The sequence below is a fragment of the Copadichromis virginalis genome, linkage group LG19 (genome assembly GCF_057382275.1).
Source record: "Copadichromis virginalis isolate Kocher_CV1m ecotype Utaka linkage group LG19, C_Virginalis_male_GT1.1, whole genome shotgun sequence".
NCBI lineage: Eukaryota > Metazoa > Chordata > Actinopteri > Cichliformes > Cichlidae > Copadichromis > Copadichromis virginalis.
In genome coordinates, this window is record NC_140636.1 from 25,563,947 (window position 1) to 25,579,281 (window position 15,335).

A 15,335-nucleotide genomic window follows, 5' to 3' on the forward strand; every position below is an offset into this window, starting at 1 on the left:
TTTTTTTTTTTTTGCATGTCTGTTATTATTTAAATTTCTCTACATTTCAAAAGGTCTTTAAATTGAGTTTCACATTGATTAAAAACACCCCCCAAAAATCTGCAGATTATTCAAGCTGATAAACTTTATTTTCTTTTTCATTACGAAATTGTATGTTACTCATTGCAAACATGACAATACACAATAAACACTTAAATCTGAATACATCACTGTCATTTAGAATTTAAACTATGCGGCAACATTAAAAAGAATATCAGTTTAAAAGCAGCAGGGAGTAGGGCGCTTGTTCAACATGAACAAAAACATGATCACAAATGCTTGCATTTATGAAAGAGACGCAGTCACTAGTGAAGCGGTCAACAGCAGAGTGAAAGTGCTATACTGAAATGAAGACAACAATGTGTCTTACACAAACGTGACTTTTCTAATTTTGAAACTTGTAGTATTTGTTATAGATTTTACGTGATAAATATTAATAACGCAATTTTTTTTTTTTTTTTTTTTTTTATGCAAAAATTCCCCATTTCATTGCCCAGTCTTCTTCAGTCTTAAGCGTGAATCTACTATGACTCCAATCTATGCATCGTCTCGATCTTTTGTTTATTGTTTGCCTAAAGACACAAGCATCAATCCAGGTTTGCCTGCAGGAAATTCCTTTGGATCTAAGATGAGATTGTGTGGTCCATAGATGTTACCCCTGACTGACGGGGTTTTCTGGTTCTACTTGGCACCTTAGTTCTCGGTTTGCAGCTACAGAACCTAAGCCTGAGGCTTGCAAAAGCTGACTGTTGACTCTCTTTGACGGTCTGTGAAGCAGAAAGCTAGTCAGCAAAAAGAAGTCACTCAGAACTGTGTACCTCTTGAACAACACAAGCAGATGTTACATTAAACACTGTGGCGAAAACACAATTGCGGCGGGGAAACTGGATAGTACTATTGCTATCATGTAGCTCCCTCTACTGTCTGATGTGAGACCTGCAGAATGTCCATGTGGCTTTGTAACTCCGCCAGAGGTGAGACGGGTTTCACGGTCTTTAACTTCAGCTGAAAATTCGCTATCTGCTCCTAAAGAGAAAAAAAATGACAAGAAAATTAGAACAGGAGAGCAGAAAAAGCCAGAGGTCAGATCATTAGTATTAAGAAATAATTCCAAAGCTATACAAGATGACAAGAAAATGAAGCTTCACCACAGGTAAGGCCAGTTCTGTTAGCTTCTTCCAATGGGATTTGACCTCTTCTTCACTCAATAATCCTCTGTCCACCAGTCTTCCAATTACAAACCGGTAGTTCTTCCTCTAAAAAACACAACAAAAATAATAAAAACATTTGCAGAAAATTAGAGATTTCAGTGTCAAATGACCTTAAATTAAATAATTAGAGGTTATAGAAAAAGGTTACATTTTTAAATATGTATATAAATAAAACTGTTTAAGGAACACTGGGCCTGACAGAACTGAACAAAAAAAAAGAGGAAGAATTCAAAATGATGGAGAATGCTGGAGGCCAAATCTTTCAATTCAAGACAGGGACCGTTTCACATGTCATTCCCCTCGGCCTTGTTTCCAGTCTGTTTACTCTAGAAAGCAGACAGACTGGAAAGCAGGAGGAGTATTAAAATCCACTGGAGAAGCAGTGAAAATAAGTCAAAGAAGAAGAATCCAGGAAGGAAATAAATAAATAAAGTCTCCATCCAGTATAAACATGCTATAAGTGTTTAGGCGAGTAGGTTTGAACAATTTATAGTAAAGAAACTTTCAAGAAAAGAAACATCAACAGAACTGTTCCATTTTGCCGACACTGTTCAATCTTGTAGATTTTTAACACATTGAAATTGAAAAGGAAAAAAAAAATAAAAAAAAATAAAACGATGTGTGTTGCACACCTCAATCTAATGTTTTTTTAGGATCTATCCAAGGACATGTATAACAAGTTTGATATATGTTCAATTTGACTGTCATATTATGATCATTAATACATCTATATCATTCATACCTCTGTGTCGCTGGCCTTCAGCACAGCAGTGACTGTAAGCGGGGTAAAGAGCAGGTGGATGGGGGCGGAGGAACAGCTGTCTTTCTCCCACAGCTCAGCGAGCTGCTCCAGCAGCGCTGTGACAGGAGGCTCTGACCCTGAACCATTACCAACAGCATCCCCGCCACGTCCGCTGCACTCTGACAGAGGCAGCACCGGGAGCTCTGCCGACACTGAACAGATACACAGAACACATTCTCAGGTCTGTCAAGGACGTTTCATAATGTTTACATTTAAGAAGCAGAGCAATTTTGAATGATGAGAGTTAAACACTTAAAATCTCACCCAGTTTGCAGGCCAGTAGGACACTACAGTTCAGAAGCATCTGCTCTGACAGTACATTCAAAAACTAAGCAAGAAAAAAGAAGGAAGACTGTAATTAACACTGGGAAACGACTCATCAGTAAATTCGGTGTAATTTTATGACACTCGTCTCTCTCTGACGCACCTTTCTGCAGGATAATGTTTCTCCCACTTTTTGCAGCAGTGTTAGGAGCTGAGAGCCAGTCGGCAGCTCCTTATCAGTCCTCGGGCCAACAGCGATGCTCAGCAGTTCCTACATTAAAAATTAAACCCTTTGAGTTCAGACATATCGTTGACTTTTACATATTTAAGATCTTATTTATTACATGGACTTTCTAACATTCTGGTGAGGCACACTCGTGATTTAACAGTAAACTGTGTGATATAGTGGGGAAAAAAAAAAGAGAAAAGAATCACAAATGAAATGTTGTTATTACAAAGCACTGCTGGACAAAGTACTAACACACAAAAAAAAAATAAAAATACCTTCATTTCAACGATGATGTCAGAGGGCAGTGAAGCACTGTGGTCACAGTGGGGAGGACAGGACATCACTCTCTCACTTCCTTGTTTCCTCTTGGGAGTTTGTGACTTTTCCTGAGGGACCAGCTCAGCCACAGTTCTGTCCACATCAGAGTCTGGAGCAGGTGGACTACCAAGAGCCTTCATCACGCGGTCATACCTGCTCTTCCACTCCCGTCTTACGAGTGCTTTATAAGAGAGAATTATAATGAGAAATTAATGGAAATTAGATATCCTGAGAGTGCTTCTCTCATCTACAATGGAAATTATGTTCTTAAAATAATACCGGCATCACAGAGAGTTTGAGGTCAGTTCAATGTTTTTGTACGCTTTAGTCTGGAGGCTTAGTTAGTAGTAAAACAGGCCTAAGTCGAGCACAAAAAGCTTGCAAAACTACTGCCCTGCCATAAAATTCAGCCTTTCCTTCATTTACATTCATTCAGCAGTTCAAAGCAATCAATGCATTCATGTTCCAGTGGGGACTTCCCAAAACTGTTTTTAAAAAGTTAAACAAAAACACAAAGACTTGCAAATCTTATAAACCGAAATTTTATTCAAAATAAAACATTTGAAAAAGAAAAATGGAAGAAATTGTTTGAATTTGTAAAAATGTATAATTTAAGGGGGGAAAAAAAAAAAAAAAAGTCATTTGAATTGGGTGGCAGGCCTACGTTTCCAAAAAAAGTTTGGATAGGGCCACGTAATCACTGTGCATCATATTTTAAAAACAGTTCATCAACCCCATCTCCTACCTGGGACTGATGTACCTGTATGTACTTTTCAGCACTGATGGTGCCTTTCCAGCTGTGCAAGCTGCAAAATCCATGGACACTAATGCACCCCCATAACCAACAGAGATCCAGCCTTTGGAACTGAGCACTAATGACAAACTGGATGCTCCCTCTCTTCTCCTCATTGCAATTTTAATCCATCTGACCACACAACAGTTTTCCACTTTGCCTCAGTCCATTTTAAATTAGCTTTGGCTCAGAGAAGACAAAATGTTCTCTGGATTATATTCACATATGGCTTCTTCGAGAAGGCTTGCTCGAGGTCCACCTGTCTGTAAACAATTCCCCACGTAATGTTTTCTGGAACTCTTCCTAAACTCAAGAATCATACCCGTTTTAAATGCAGTGCTGCCTGAGGGTCCAAAGGTCAATCTCAGTTAACCTATTAGGTTGAAAGATTTTCTTCCAGGTGTGTCCTTTTCAATACCACTCACTTTCCCAGCCTTTTGCTCCCTGCGCCCCAGCTGCCATACCCCCATGTTGCCGCCATCAAATTAAACACAAGTGTATAAATGCCTCTAGGGATGGGTACGAAAACCAGTTCTTGTTGAGAACCGGTTCCCATTGTTTCAATTCCTTGGAGTTGTTTGCCATTTTTGCAAACGATTCCCTTATCGATTCTAGTCGCCCCAAATTACATCACCACGTTGCGGAACGTTTTGCAACTTCGTTGGCCGAAGTTGCAAAACTGGCAGGAAACACGGCGCCTAAGCGGCTCAAACGCTGAAAAGTTTGGTCACACTTTACGAGAACGGATGACAACAGGGCAACTTGCAATACTTGCAAAGTAGATATTTCAATTAAGGGAGGAAACACTACGAATATGCAAAAGCATTTGCTCACAAAACACGCGATGACCTTAAATGAATGTCGTGTTTTTAATTCCGCTCCGGACTCGTGAATCTCAACCCAGCAGCAGCGGTAACGTTTGCACGTCCTCTCCCGTTAATGCGGCAGGTAAATAATCAACTAACAGTGCATATTATGTTAGCGCGATCTGCCTTATTACAAAACCTGCCATTACTGTGCATTTAGGTGACCATGATGAGAGAGACAGACAGAGTCTGGCTCAGATGCTGGCAGTTCTCGCTGCAGTCTACCGGTAGCGTCTCCTTTCAGGCCAGGGTAGACGAATGTCACCGAGCAGTGACTAAGTTTGTGGTAAAAGGCTTGCACCCATTTGCCACAGCAGATGCCCCCGATTTTCGGTAAGTGAATGTGTTTAATTGTAGGCAGGGACATTACTGGATATTCTTGTGTAATTGCTACTGAAGAATATTTATTTTATTATTTTACATTTACAATTTTTTTTCCTGGGGACCCTGTGACACCCCATTGAAGAGCCGTAGGCTGTGGATCTCTTAAGATCTCACTGTTGGGTTTGTAAGGCCATGTTACTCCTAAATTTCTATCTTGTTCAAAGAGAAGTTCTAAGCTAAAAGGAGAACGCTAAGAGAATCGATAAAGAATCGAATTGTTAAACAGAATCGAAAATGGAATCGGAATCGTTAAAATCTTATCAATACCCATCCCTAGATGCCTCTCTAGAATAAATATGACATTACATTTTGTCTGTGTCTGTTGAAGTATAAGCTAAGATTTTTGAAAGTAAATAAAATGAACAACCGGTCATTGGATCTCCTTCCAATAAATAGATAAATAAAAATTATAATCTTCTTCTGCAGACATGCAGAAAATGCACATCTGAAACAGCTCTATATTTAAGTTTCTGGGTGATCTATCCCTTTAACTAATTACCTGTAATGTTAGCCGAAAGCCAGCTGCAGGCTTTTTCTGTTGCAAGACGTTTGGTGATGTTTTCCGAAGTGGCGAGTACCTGCGTAGAAATTCGAGTGTAAATATCCAATTCCAAACTCATCCACAAAGGTTTCTCAGAAAATTCTTTTATTAGCTAAAACTCTATATTGCTGTAGTTTGTTGTACTTATGTTCTGCTTCCTTTTTTTTTCTTAAACCAAATATGTATTCTTGGACTTACAGTAGGCGAAGTCTCATGAGGGAGCAATATTCGTATGGCTTCAGGGCTCTTCTCACAGCAAAATCTGCAAGCAAGAGGGTGTTTTCTTAACTGAAAGTGGCACCTTGTAATAATTCCCAATCAAATCTATTCACGTAACAAGAAAACGGCTGGGCGCTTGTAAAATAAGCTCTCGTACCTGGTGGCTCTTGCCAAAGCCTCCAATCCCGCATCACACAATTGAGCACAAATGGAGTCATTCAGTTTTGATGGATTTGAGTTTGGCGACCCCAGTCCGTCTCTCAGCATCTTTTCTCCTCGTCCCACCAACTCATTTACTAAGGTAGCCCTGCGGGAAGCCCAAAACGAATAACACAACTGTAGAAAAATTACATTTAAAATAAAATAACAACGATGCTCTTAGTAAGTCTTGAGCAGATATCTATATAACATTTAAACACAGAGTGGTAAATTTACAGCAGTTGCCACTGAAGTGCTGTAAAACAAGCTGTTGGACAGTCTCTAGCCTCCTAGGTAAGCAACCAACCAAAGCTGCAGGCTGACTACAAACCATTCTCAGAGTCACTTTCAATTGGAAAAGGATAATCTAATGGAAGGCAGGTTAAATAAAAACAAAGGGATGTGAAAGCTGCAGTTAATTTGCAATCTAGTGGCTTAAAAACCAGCTTACTCTGAAAGCTCCACAATACTCACTTCATATGCTTGACAGCATTGGATCCAACCCTCTCAGCTACAAATTCCACAGTGCGACGTAACGATGGAGGCTGGTTGTGAAAGAAGGCTTGCTCGAGGTCCACCTGTCATATTCAAGCAACAGATTTAAATACCCCACACACAGGAATTATTGCATTTAAAGTCCTGTTTGCTGTGCCGCTTGGTTATTCACCTGCAGTTTCTGCTGTGACCTGTGAGCTGCTGGCGTGTCCTTGAGCTCAGCAGACGTGGGAGTAATCTTGCGGATAATTCCTCCGCTCTTGGCTGTGCTTCCGGACACAAAGGCAGCCAAAAGCTTACGAAATTCACCTGAATTAATAAAAACAAGATGGATTTATCTAAAGAAAGCGCGTGTTGCTGTCCCTTGGCTCATCTGTGGTGAACGTGTTGAGCAAACGTGAACAAAGCTGTGCAGTTTCTGATTAAAGGACAGTTTATTTTTCAAACTTCGTAATGAAACTCGAGTCCACCAATGACTAAACAAAAGGCCAAACAACCTATAAGAACTGTGCCATTCTTGCACTCGCTACTCTGCATCCAATCAAAGGGCAAAAAATCCTGCAAAGATTGAGTCCTGTAGATGCAAGACTTTAAATTTAATGTGTCTATGGTTAAGAATAATCACACCAGTACAACAAAAAAAAAAAAGAAATTACCATCCTCAAGACAGAGCTTCACTTTAACCAAAAGAAAAGGACATGCTAGTCCAACAACCCAGCTCCCCATATGCAAATTAAAAGACACAAAAATAACATGAGGACCAGCCTCGAACCTACAGATGAAATGACAAAGCAGTTTTGTTATGAAAAAAAGCTCATAACCAGCCCAAGAGAAACTCTATAAAAAGCCAAGAAACTGACTGATAACATACAAAGTAATTCACTGTAATAATTTTTACTGTAATTGTAACAGCCAGCGACAGACACTCTTTCTTGCAATTCAAATACTTTGTGAGACAATCCATTTTATTAGTATTATTTTTTTAATGCTACTACCAGTAAAAAACACACACTGAACAGAAAAAAAAAAGAAAAAAAAAAAAGATCAAAACCTCACAGATAAACATACACGTGTAGATGAATGTGCGAATCAGCTGGCTGGTTGTACCAAACTTGTGACTCCTTGTTCCCATGAATCTCAGTAATAAAGGGGAAGGTAAAGACTCCAATGTTAATATGGCTATTAAACCATCTAAATTAAGGCATGCAGAAATAAACAGCTACTATAAATTAAGATAAGAATACAGTGCCCTTAAACCCAATTTAAACATAAGATTTACATTCAGCATTCCACATTTCTACTCACCAAGAAATGGACAACAAGTATAAAGAAGCTGCTGATCCACCAGAGGAATACAGTCCTAAAAAAAAAAAAAATTAACAAGCATATAAAAACAAGTCGTTTTATGGACAAACACCTATTAAAGTTTGTCACTTACAAGCCCTGCCACATTTATGTCGCTTTCTTCCACCTTGGCAACCTCAGTAAACTCACTAGTGAAGAAAATATCCTCTGGAATCACTGGAATCTACACAAGTTAAACACAAGTTCAACTATATGTTAGCATTACGTATAAATAAATATTATTCTCAGGCATCATAAAAGTGTTAAATAGATCTTTGATTCATGATTGGTGAGCCTGCTGCTCACTGTATAAACCATTACATAAAAAACAAATCTTGCCTACACATTGTAACTCACCTGAAAGAGCCAGCCTAATACTGACACCATCAGTAGCTTATTTAGGTAACACATTTCTTCACATCGATCAAGAACCAGTTTCCTGCAAGCAAACAGGAGACTTTTTATTTTACTATATACACATACCATTTACCTGTACTGTCATAACTAGTTTACATGCATGCATATGAAGACAAACCTATATAGGAGAAGCAGTGTGCCCAATGTGGTCCTGTAGCAGAGCAGCCGAGGGCCGATAAAGTCTAGCATGGAGAGGAACTCCACCAGCCAGGGAACAGTGAGGATGGTGTGCCTTCTCCTTATACTGTTTCTCAACACAGCACACACATCTAGCACTGGAACACTCTGTGGGACCAAGAGGGAAAGAAAAAGAAAAAAAAAAAAAAAAAAAAAAGTAGCATGGCATCAAATATACATTTATATCTGTACTGCAGATGTACAGGAAGAAAATAAAAGGAACTGAAACTACTTCTGACTTTTACATACACCATTTAAAAACAGGCCTGAACATTTGGTGCAATAAGTATTTGTTTCGTCACCTTGCTGCGCAGGGCTATAGCAGTATCCTGTATTTCTCTGGATGGCTTCTCGGATGTTTGGTAAGGCAGAAAGGAAATGAATCCCAGAAACTTTGCTAGAAGACGAGCTAGGAGCAACACAGAGGAGAACCGCTGCTTCTCGTCCTAAAAAGGATGAAATAATAAACAGCATAAGAGCTCATCTTCTTAGAGTGGACAGGTTTAAGAAGATGAGCTCTCCAGGTACCCAGGTTAAAATACATTGCTTCAAATAAAAAAGGAAAATACAGCTGTAAAGCATTTTAACAAAACACCCACAAGAGCTGCAGATGCAGATAACAAAATACCTGCTGCTCCATGTCTCCATCTTCCTCCTCCTCCTCTTTGTCCCGCTCACAGATGGAAGCAGGAGGGCTCAGGATGGACACCTCGTCCAGCTGGAGTAGCTGCTGGCACAAGCTATCCTGCAGGTGCTGGTTCAGCTGGCAGCTAGTGCACAATATACAAAACAGATTATAACAACATAGTCCATTAAAAAAAATTAAAGAAAAAAGTTTAACTAGTAAGAACACAGGAAATTTATATGAAATTTAATATTTATTATGCTGTTATCTTTTTACTTAAATGTTGTTGTCTCACCAGCTAGCAGCCTGCAGGAAGTCCCTGAAGAACTCTTGGTAACCAGGAAAAGATGGAGGTGAGCACGGGCCAACAACTCCGTGAGGCTGAATGAGACGCTCTTCAAGACGCTTCAGGCGCCCCAGACCCTCAGCTCCCAACATGCCTAACAAGTCAGCATCAGGAGCATCTCCAGAAGTGCTGTTCACTCGGGGACCTTTACACATCTAAAGGAAAAAAAAAAAAGGAAAAAAAAAAAAAAAAAAGGTCAATTTGAGACCTTATTGGGCCAAGTAAGAAGAATGTCACATGGTGGCAACTTCTGCAATGAGATAGATAGCTTTTGTTAAAATGTATGATTTACCTGAATAAGCTGCTTCAGGAACAGACGCGCAAAATGAGAATGATTTCCTGCAGAAGTCATCTGACTCATCATTCCTCTGAAGTAAAGACAGAAAAAGATCCTTTATTACATTGAAATCCTTAATTTCACCCAATTCCTGACCATGAGGGGGAGAAATAAATAAATAAATAAATAAAACACTGCTGTAACTAACTGGACTTACCTGATCCTATTTCCAAGTGCAGTGTCAAAATTCCACCCGGGTTCCTTGTGAAAGTCCTCCCACTCTCTCAGCACCTCATAAAAAATATCTCTGTGAGAAGAACAAAAGAATCAGGTGATTAAGATAATTGATGAATGGAAAAAATATACTTGATCATTAATAAAATTAATTCAGTGGTTTTATTCAACTTATTTCAACAGTTGAATCCTTAATTCACCAAACAATCAAGAAAAGTTTCTCATCTCACAATTAAATCTACAAATTATCCAACTATAATATTTCAACATTGCGTTTGCAATTTAAAGCACTTCACCTCTATAAAATGGACAAAAGCAGAAATGTACCTCTGTTTTTTGAAGATGTGGAAAGCCTTGTCACTGCTAAAGTTGGACCGGTTGTCAGTATCAGGTTGGAAAGGGACCGAGTGGATGAAAGTGGACACTGAAGGAGAGAGCTGAAATACATTCATTTTATTTTTTTTTTAAGTGAAGATGGGTCAAAATAAGAATCTGGATTAACAACATAGGTTGGTAGTAATGTTAATAACATAGCATACAGCACTGGGAAAGATTTAAAAACACAATAAATGTTTGCATTTACTTCATCAGCTGTACAATACAACTCTGTTACCTTGGCCGTGCTTTTATCTTGGGCCTGAGTGAGTAAGTCCCTGAGATGTGGAGAGAAAGATGCCACCCGTTCATTCTCTGCCAGCAGTCGCAATGTGCACTTGTCCAAATGAGCTACCAACCTGATAAATTACAAGAAGACATGGTTACGAGTCAAAAAGTTAAGAATGTTGAGGAGTCGGTTAAGTGGAGAAAACAAAAGACACTCACTGAAACTGATTCTCCAGGACCTTCACTGCAAAATACACACAATTGTGTACTAGTCTTAAATAACATCTTTCGAGAATATCTGAAAATTTGAAACAGATCGGGACCTTCAACACACACACACACACACACGCAAATATGCAATCCTAGTATTTGTAATATTCCGTGACTGCACACCTGAGTGTGAATGAGCTGCACACAAACTTTCCTGTTCATCGTCATGAGTGTGAGGGGACCGAGACGTTAGTAACTGCATCACAAAGAAGAGCTCCAGGAAAATGTTTGGTACGAGGTTTTCTGAAAACACATAAAAAAATTTTTTAACTAATTTAAATGTGTTTAGTCTTTTTTAAATTTCTTTCATTATTAATTACTCTTTAATTACTTAACAGAAACCTGTTGACAGGCATTTACTAATAGCTGTTCTTCATCTAGCAAAATTGTTTGTACAAGTTCATTTTATCCTCATGTAATTGTTTTTAGATAATGATCACCACCTTGTGGTCATTTACCAGAGATGCAGGTACTATACAGCTCAACCAAAAGATCCAGTTCCAAGGAGAAAGTGACTTTGGATGGTTCAGGACAAGTTGTCTGTTGTTCTGGTGTAACTTTAGATCCTGTTTTAAGCACTGTCTTGGTAGGGGTGCATGGTTCCAAAGAAGACGGCTGAGGAGAGCCGACCTGCTGGGCACGCTTTGTCCTAAAAACAAGAAATTCCTGATCATAAAACTACAAAGATAAACTGAGATGTGGAAAAAAAGATACTTCAGCTGGTGCAAAAACAGCTGAGACTGTTATACATATAAGAACCTGAAGGGGAATTTTACTCTAATCCAGAGTGTACAGACGATTACCAACAAAATATGGATTACACTTCCATCATTCCCTGTAAAACACAGCAAAATATTACCCATCTGTAAGTAATATGGCACCCACTAGCAGACATGGATTACTGGCCAATCCAAAAACTAAACACATTTTCCCCACAATGCACTCAAATCTGTTTGACCAAATCGAGGAAAAGTGCACTTACTTTTCCTTTTTAAGCAATTCCCTTTCTTCCTGCAGACTCAGAGAACTGCCCCCTGTCATCGACCCCTCGAGTGGCACTACTCCTGACAGGGGGCTGGATGGTTTACTGAACGGGGTGGAAGTGAAGCAGGTCTTTGGTTTAGAGCGTGGCCGCTCTGCACTTACTGGTGTCGGGTTTATTCTTCTAGTTGGCTTAGATGCCCTGAGGAATAACAGAAGTGGTCAGATTGTTTGAAAATTACATGTTCAAATCTATATATTTACAACTCTACTTATGTTAGACTTGTGCAGACTCACGCAGGAGAAATGGGTGAGGAGCCAACAGGAGGGAACTCCTCCAAGTTGTTGAAATTGAGCTGACCTACAGATGGAGGTGAAACCTGCTCAATTATCCTACCATACCCTTCTCCTCCTCTTACTGATCTCCTCCCCCCAGTCTCATCAATATAATGCCCTCCACGTCCTCGCCCCCCCAATGACATGTTGCCACCACTCTTCTTGCGGCTTTTCTGGGACTGGAAGCTAGGGCTGTGCTGAAAGTCAGGAGGAGAAACCATGTAGTCCCCAAGCATGATCCTTTGCCCACCACGCCGCTCAGATCCTGAAGGCCTGGAAGCAGGGCTCCATGTTGTAGAAGAGGAGGGGCTGCTGAAGGCAGTGACCCCGCTCAGACAGTGAGATCCTTCAGGTCCAGGTGACACAAATGAAGGAGAAAACAGCTGGACGCGGCTCGCAGCCCGAGTACCATTTCCACCACTGGCAGACTTGCAGCCCCTCTTTTCCGAGAAAACATGGGTCTGTGCAGCAGGCCTAGGGCGGCTGGGAGTCTTAGCTGGGGTGGCGGGGCCATGGGTGAGTGCTTGACTGCTCTGCTCTCTCAGAAAATTTAAAAGAAAAGGGACGAACTCCTCTTTGTGAACTGTCAGCCCGAGTTCACTAATCGACAGCTTGTCCTCGTCCTGTTGAAGAAAGAGACTTTAAGTGTTGGAAAATTGGATCGAGACAAGCGCATCAACCATCTATCAACCATGAAATAACTCAGATCATCAGCGCGATTAAATCCTAGATGCATCCCAAGATAGTAGATATCCACGCAATTAAATTTTCTGGATAGATACAGTTAAATCTCCTAAGAAAATTATTATCTAACCTAGCTAACAACGTGCTGGCTAATTTATGGCAAAACCCCACATCTGTCTTAAGAGAATGAAAATAATAGTAAAATTATTAAGTAACTGTGGTAAATTATGACAGGTTTTACTGAAAACATTTCTTCTGAAAAAAGGGAAGCTGACAGCTACCATCTTGTCTGTAGTCGACCTGATCTACAGCTAACGTGGCTCGCTAGCACAGCAGCTAAAAGTTTTGTTTACAATTAGTTACGAGCTGTGTCATCACACAGAACAAAGTAAGCGGAGATAAAACGCAGATAAATGCTCCTCTCGTGATAGTATTACCCGTTTCAGACCTACCCCTACACTCTTTAGCCAGTCCACCACCTTAATAATATCCACTTTGTGTGATAGAAGCGATTCCAAAAGAGCCGCCATTCTTGCCAAGCGCTGCGCGGCTGAAGAACTGAGAGGAAAGGGGGCGGGGTTAGCCTGTGTACGCATGCGTGTTGCAAATTACGTGTGCCAACCACGTGTGTTTGTCATCTGAGCCTTCAAGAGTCATTCAAGGACCGTTAAAAGGGCCTGCTTTCACATGTCATCCACACACTAATAATAACAACCTAAATACAGTCCTTTGCAAAAAAAAAAAAATCTCGAGTCACCACTCATTTTTTAATATTTCGCTTCCAAGGAGGGAGACTTTCTCAAAAACCTTTTAAAGTGGTGTTGCGTAATAGTTTCCTGGGCTTTCTGAAAATCATAGCATGGTGTGCTGTGTTGCCTTAAAATAACCTGAGGAAATTGGAAGTTTTTGAAAAGTATCCTAAAAAGTATCCTAAAGTCATGTCCTATCATGCACTTCCTTTTGGAAAACATCTGATTGATCAACGTCTTCGCTTTTCAGCATGACAATGATTCCGATAACACTGCCTGTGCAGTAAAAACATACAATGAAACACTATCAGTCGCGGACTGGCATCGCCTGGACCTCAGCATTACCGAAAAAATGTGGGATCATGTTGACAGAAAACAAAAGAAAGGGCAGCCAGCATTCAAAGAAGAGCTTTAAATACTCTTCAAATAGCCTGAATAACTATTCCTTAACACTACTTTACAACTTAAAAAAATTAAAAGAAAACCTCGGGGTGTGTTGAAAATGCTCACATGAAGTGTATTTTTGCCTCACATACTGTATTTCTACATATGTTTGCAACTTACAATGAATCGCTACACCTACAATACCAGTCAAAATTCTGGACACACCTTCTCATTTTTCTTTATTTTTACTACTTTCTACATTGTATATACACACTGAAGACATCAAATATATGGAATTATGTAGCAAAACAAAAATGCTAAAAACTCTAAATATGTTTTATATTTTAGATTCCTCAAAGTTGCCACCACTTGCTTTGTTGACCACCTTCTCTCAATGAGCTTCATGATGTAGTCACCTGAAATGGTTTTCACTTCACAGGTGTGCCTTGACAGGGTTCATTTGTGGAATTTCTTGCCTTCTTAATGGGGTTGGGACCATCAGTTGTATTGTGCAGAAGTCAGGTTGGTACACAGCTGACAGCCCTTATTTGACAACTGGTTCACACCGTGAAGCATGGAGGAGGAGGTGTGATGGTGTGGGGGTGCTTTGCTGATGACACTTTTGGGGATTTATTCAAAACTGAAGGAACACTGGACCAGCATGGCTGCCACAGCATCCTGAAGCGACATGTCATCCCATCCCATCCTATTTGCTTTTAGTTGGACCATCATTTATTTTTCAACAGGACAATGACCCCAAACAAACCTCAAGGCTGTAAGGGCTATTTGACCAACAAGGAGAGTGATGGAGTGCTGCACCAGATGGCATGGCCTCCACAGTCACCTGACTTAAACCCAGGCGAGATGGTTTGGGATGAGATGGACCGCAGAATGAAGCCAAAAGGGCCAACAAGTGCTCAGCATCTCTGGGAACATTTCAAGTGACTACCTCATGAAGCTCATCGAGAGAATGCCAAGAGTGTGCAAAGCAGTAATCAAAGCAAAGGGTGGCTGTTTTGAAGAATCATGACGAAACATATAAAAATGTTTTGAGCTATTTCACACTTTTTTGTTTATTACATAATTGCTTGTGTGTTCATTAACAGTTTCGATGGCTTCAGTGAGAATCTACAATGTAAACAGTCGTGAGAATAAAGAAAAAACATTGAGAATGTGTCCAAACCTTTGACTGGTAGTGTATTTTTTATGTTCCTATAGGGGTGTCTATAGCTACAGTGGGGCAAAAAAGTATTTAGTCAGCCACCGATTGTGCAAGTTCCCCCACTTAAAATGATGACAGAGGTCAGTAATTTGCACCAGAGGTACACTTCAACTGTGAGAGACAGAATGTGAAAAAAAAATCCATGAATCCACATGGTAGGATTTGTAAAGAATTTATTCGTAAATCAGGGTGGAAAATAAGTATTTGGTCACCTCAAACAAGGAAAATCTCTGGCTCTCACAGACCTGTAATGTCTTCTGTAAGAAGCTTTTCTGTCCCCCACTCGTTACCTGTATGAATGGCACCTGTTTGAACTCATCATCTGTA

General features: G+C 40.0%; 1 protein-coding gene across 1 annotated transcript; it reads right to left on the reverse strand.

Annotated features, from left to right (window-relative positions):
* Positions 1–81: 81 nt before the first annotated feature.
* cdan1 (codanin 1) lies at positions 82–13,249 on the reverse strand. Its single transcript, XM_085441607.1, has 28 exons — positions 13,106–13,249; positions 11,931–12,592; positions 11,635–11,835; positions 11,111–11,301; positions 10,776–10,895; positions 10,602–10,680; positions 10,393–10,513; positions 10,107–10,216; positions 9,763–9,852; positions 9,561–9,636; positions 9,218–9,423; positions 8,926–9,067; positions 8,600–8,743; positions 8,239–8,405; positions 8,061–8,142; positions 7,798–7,887; positions 7,665–7,719; positions 6,532–6,668; positions 6,339–6,442; positions 5,824–5,973; positions 5,646–5,709; positions 5,406–5,484; positions 2,821–3,044; positions 2,480–2,587; positions 2,317–2,380; positions 1,993–2,204; positions 1,188–1,295; positions 82–1,065 (listed from the first exon to the last, which is right to left on the reverse strand). The coding sequence occupies exons 1-28, from the start codon at positions 13,247–13,249 to the stop codon at positions 943–945; spliced, it is 4,053 nt and encodes a 1,350-aa protein (XP_085297733.1). The 3' UTR covers positions 82–942.
* Positions 13,250–15,335: the final 2,086 nt, after the last annotated feature.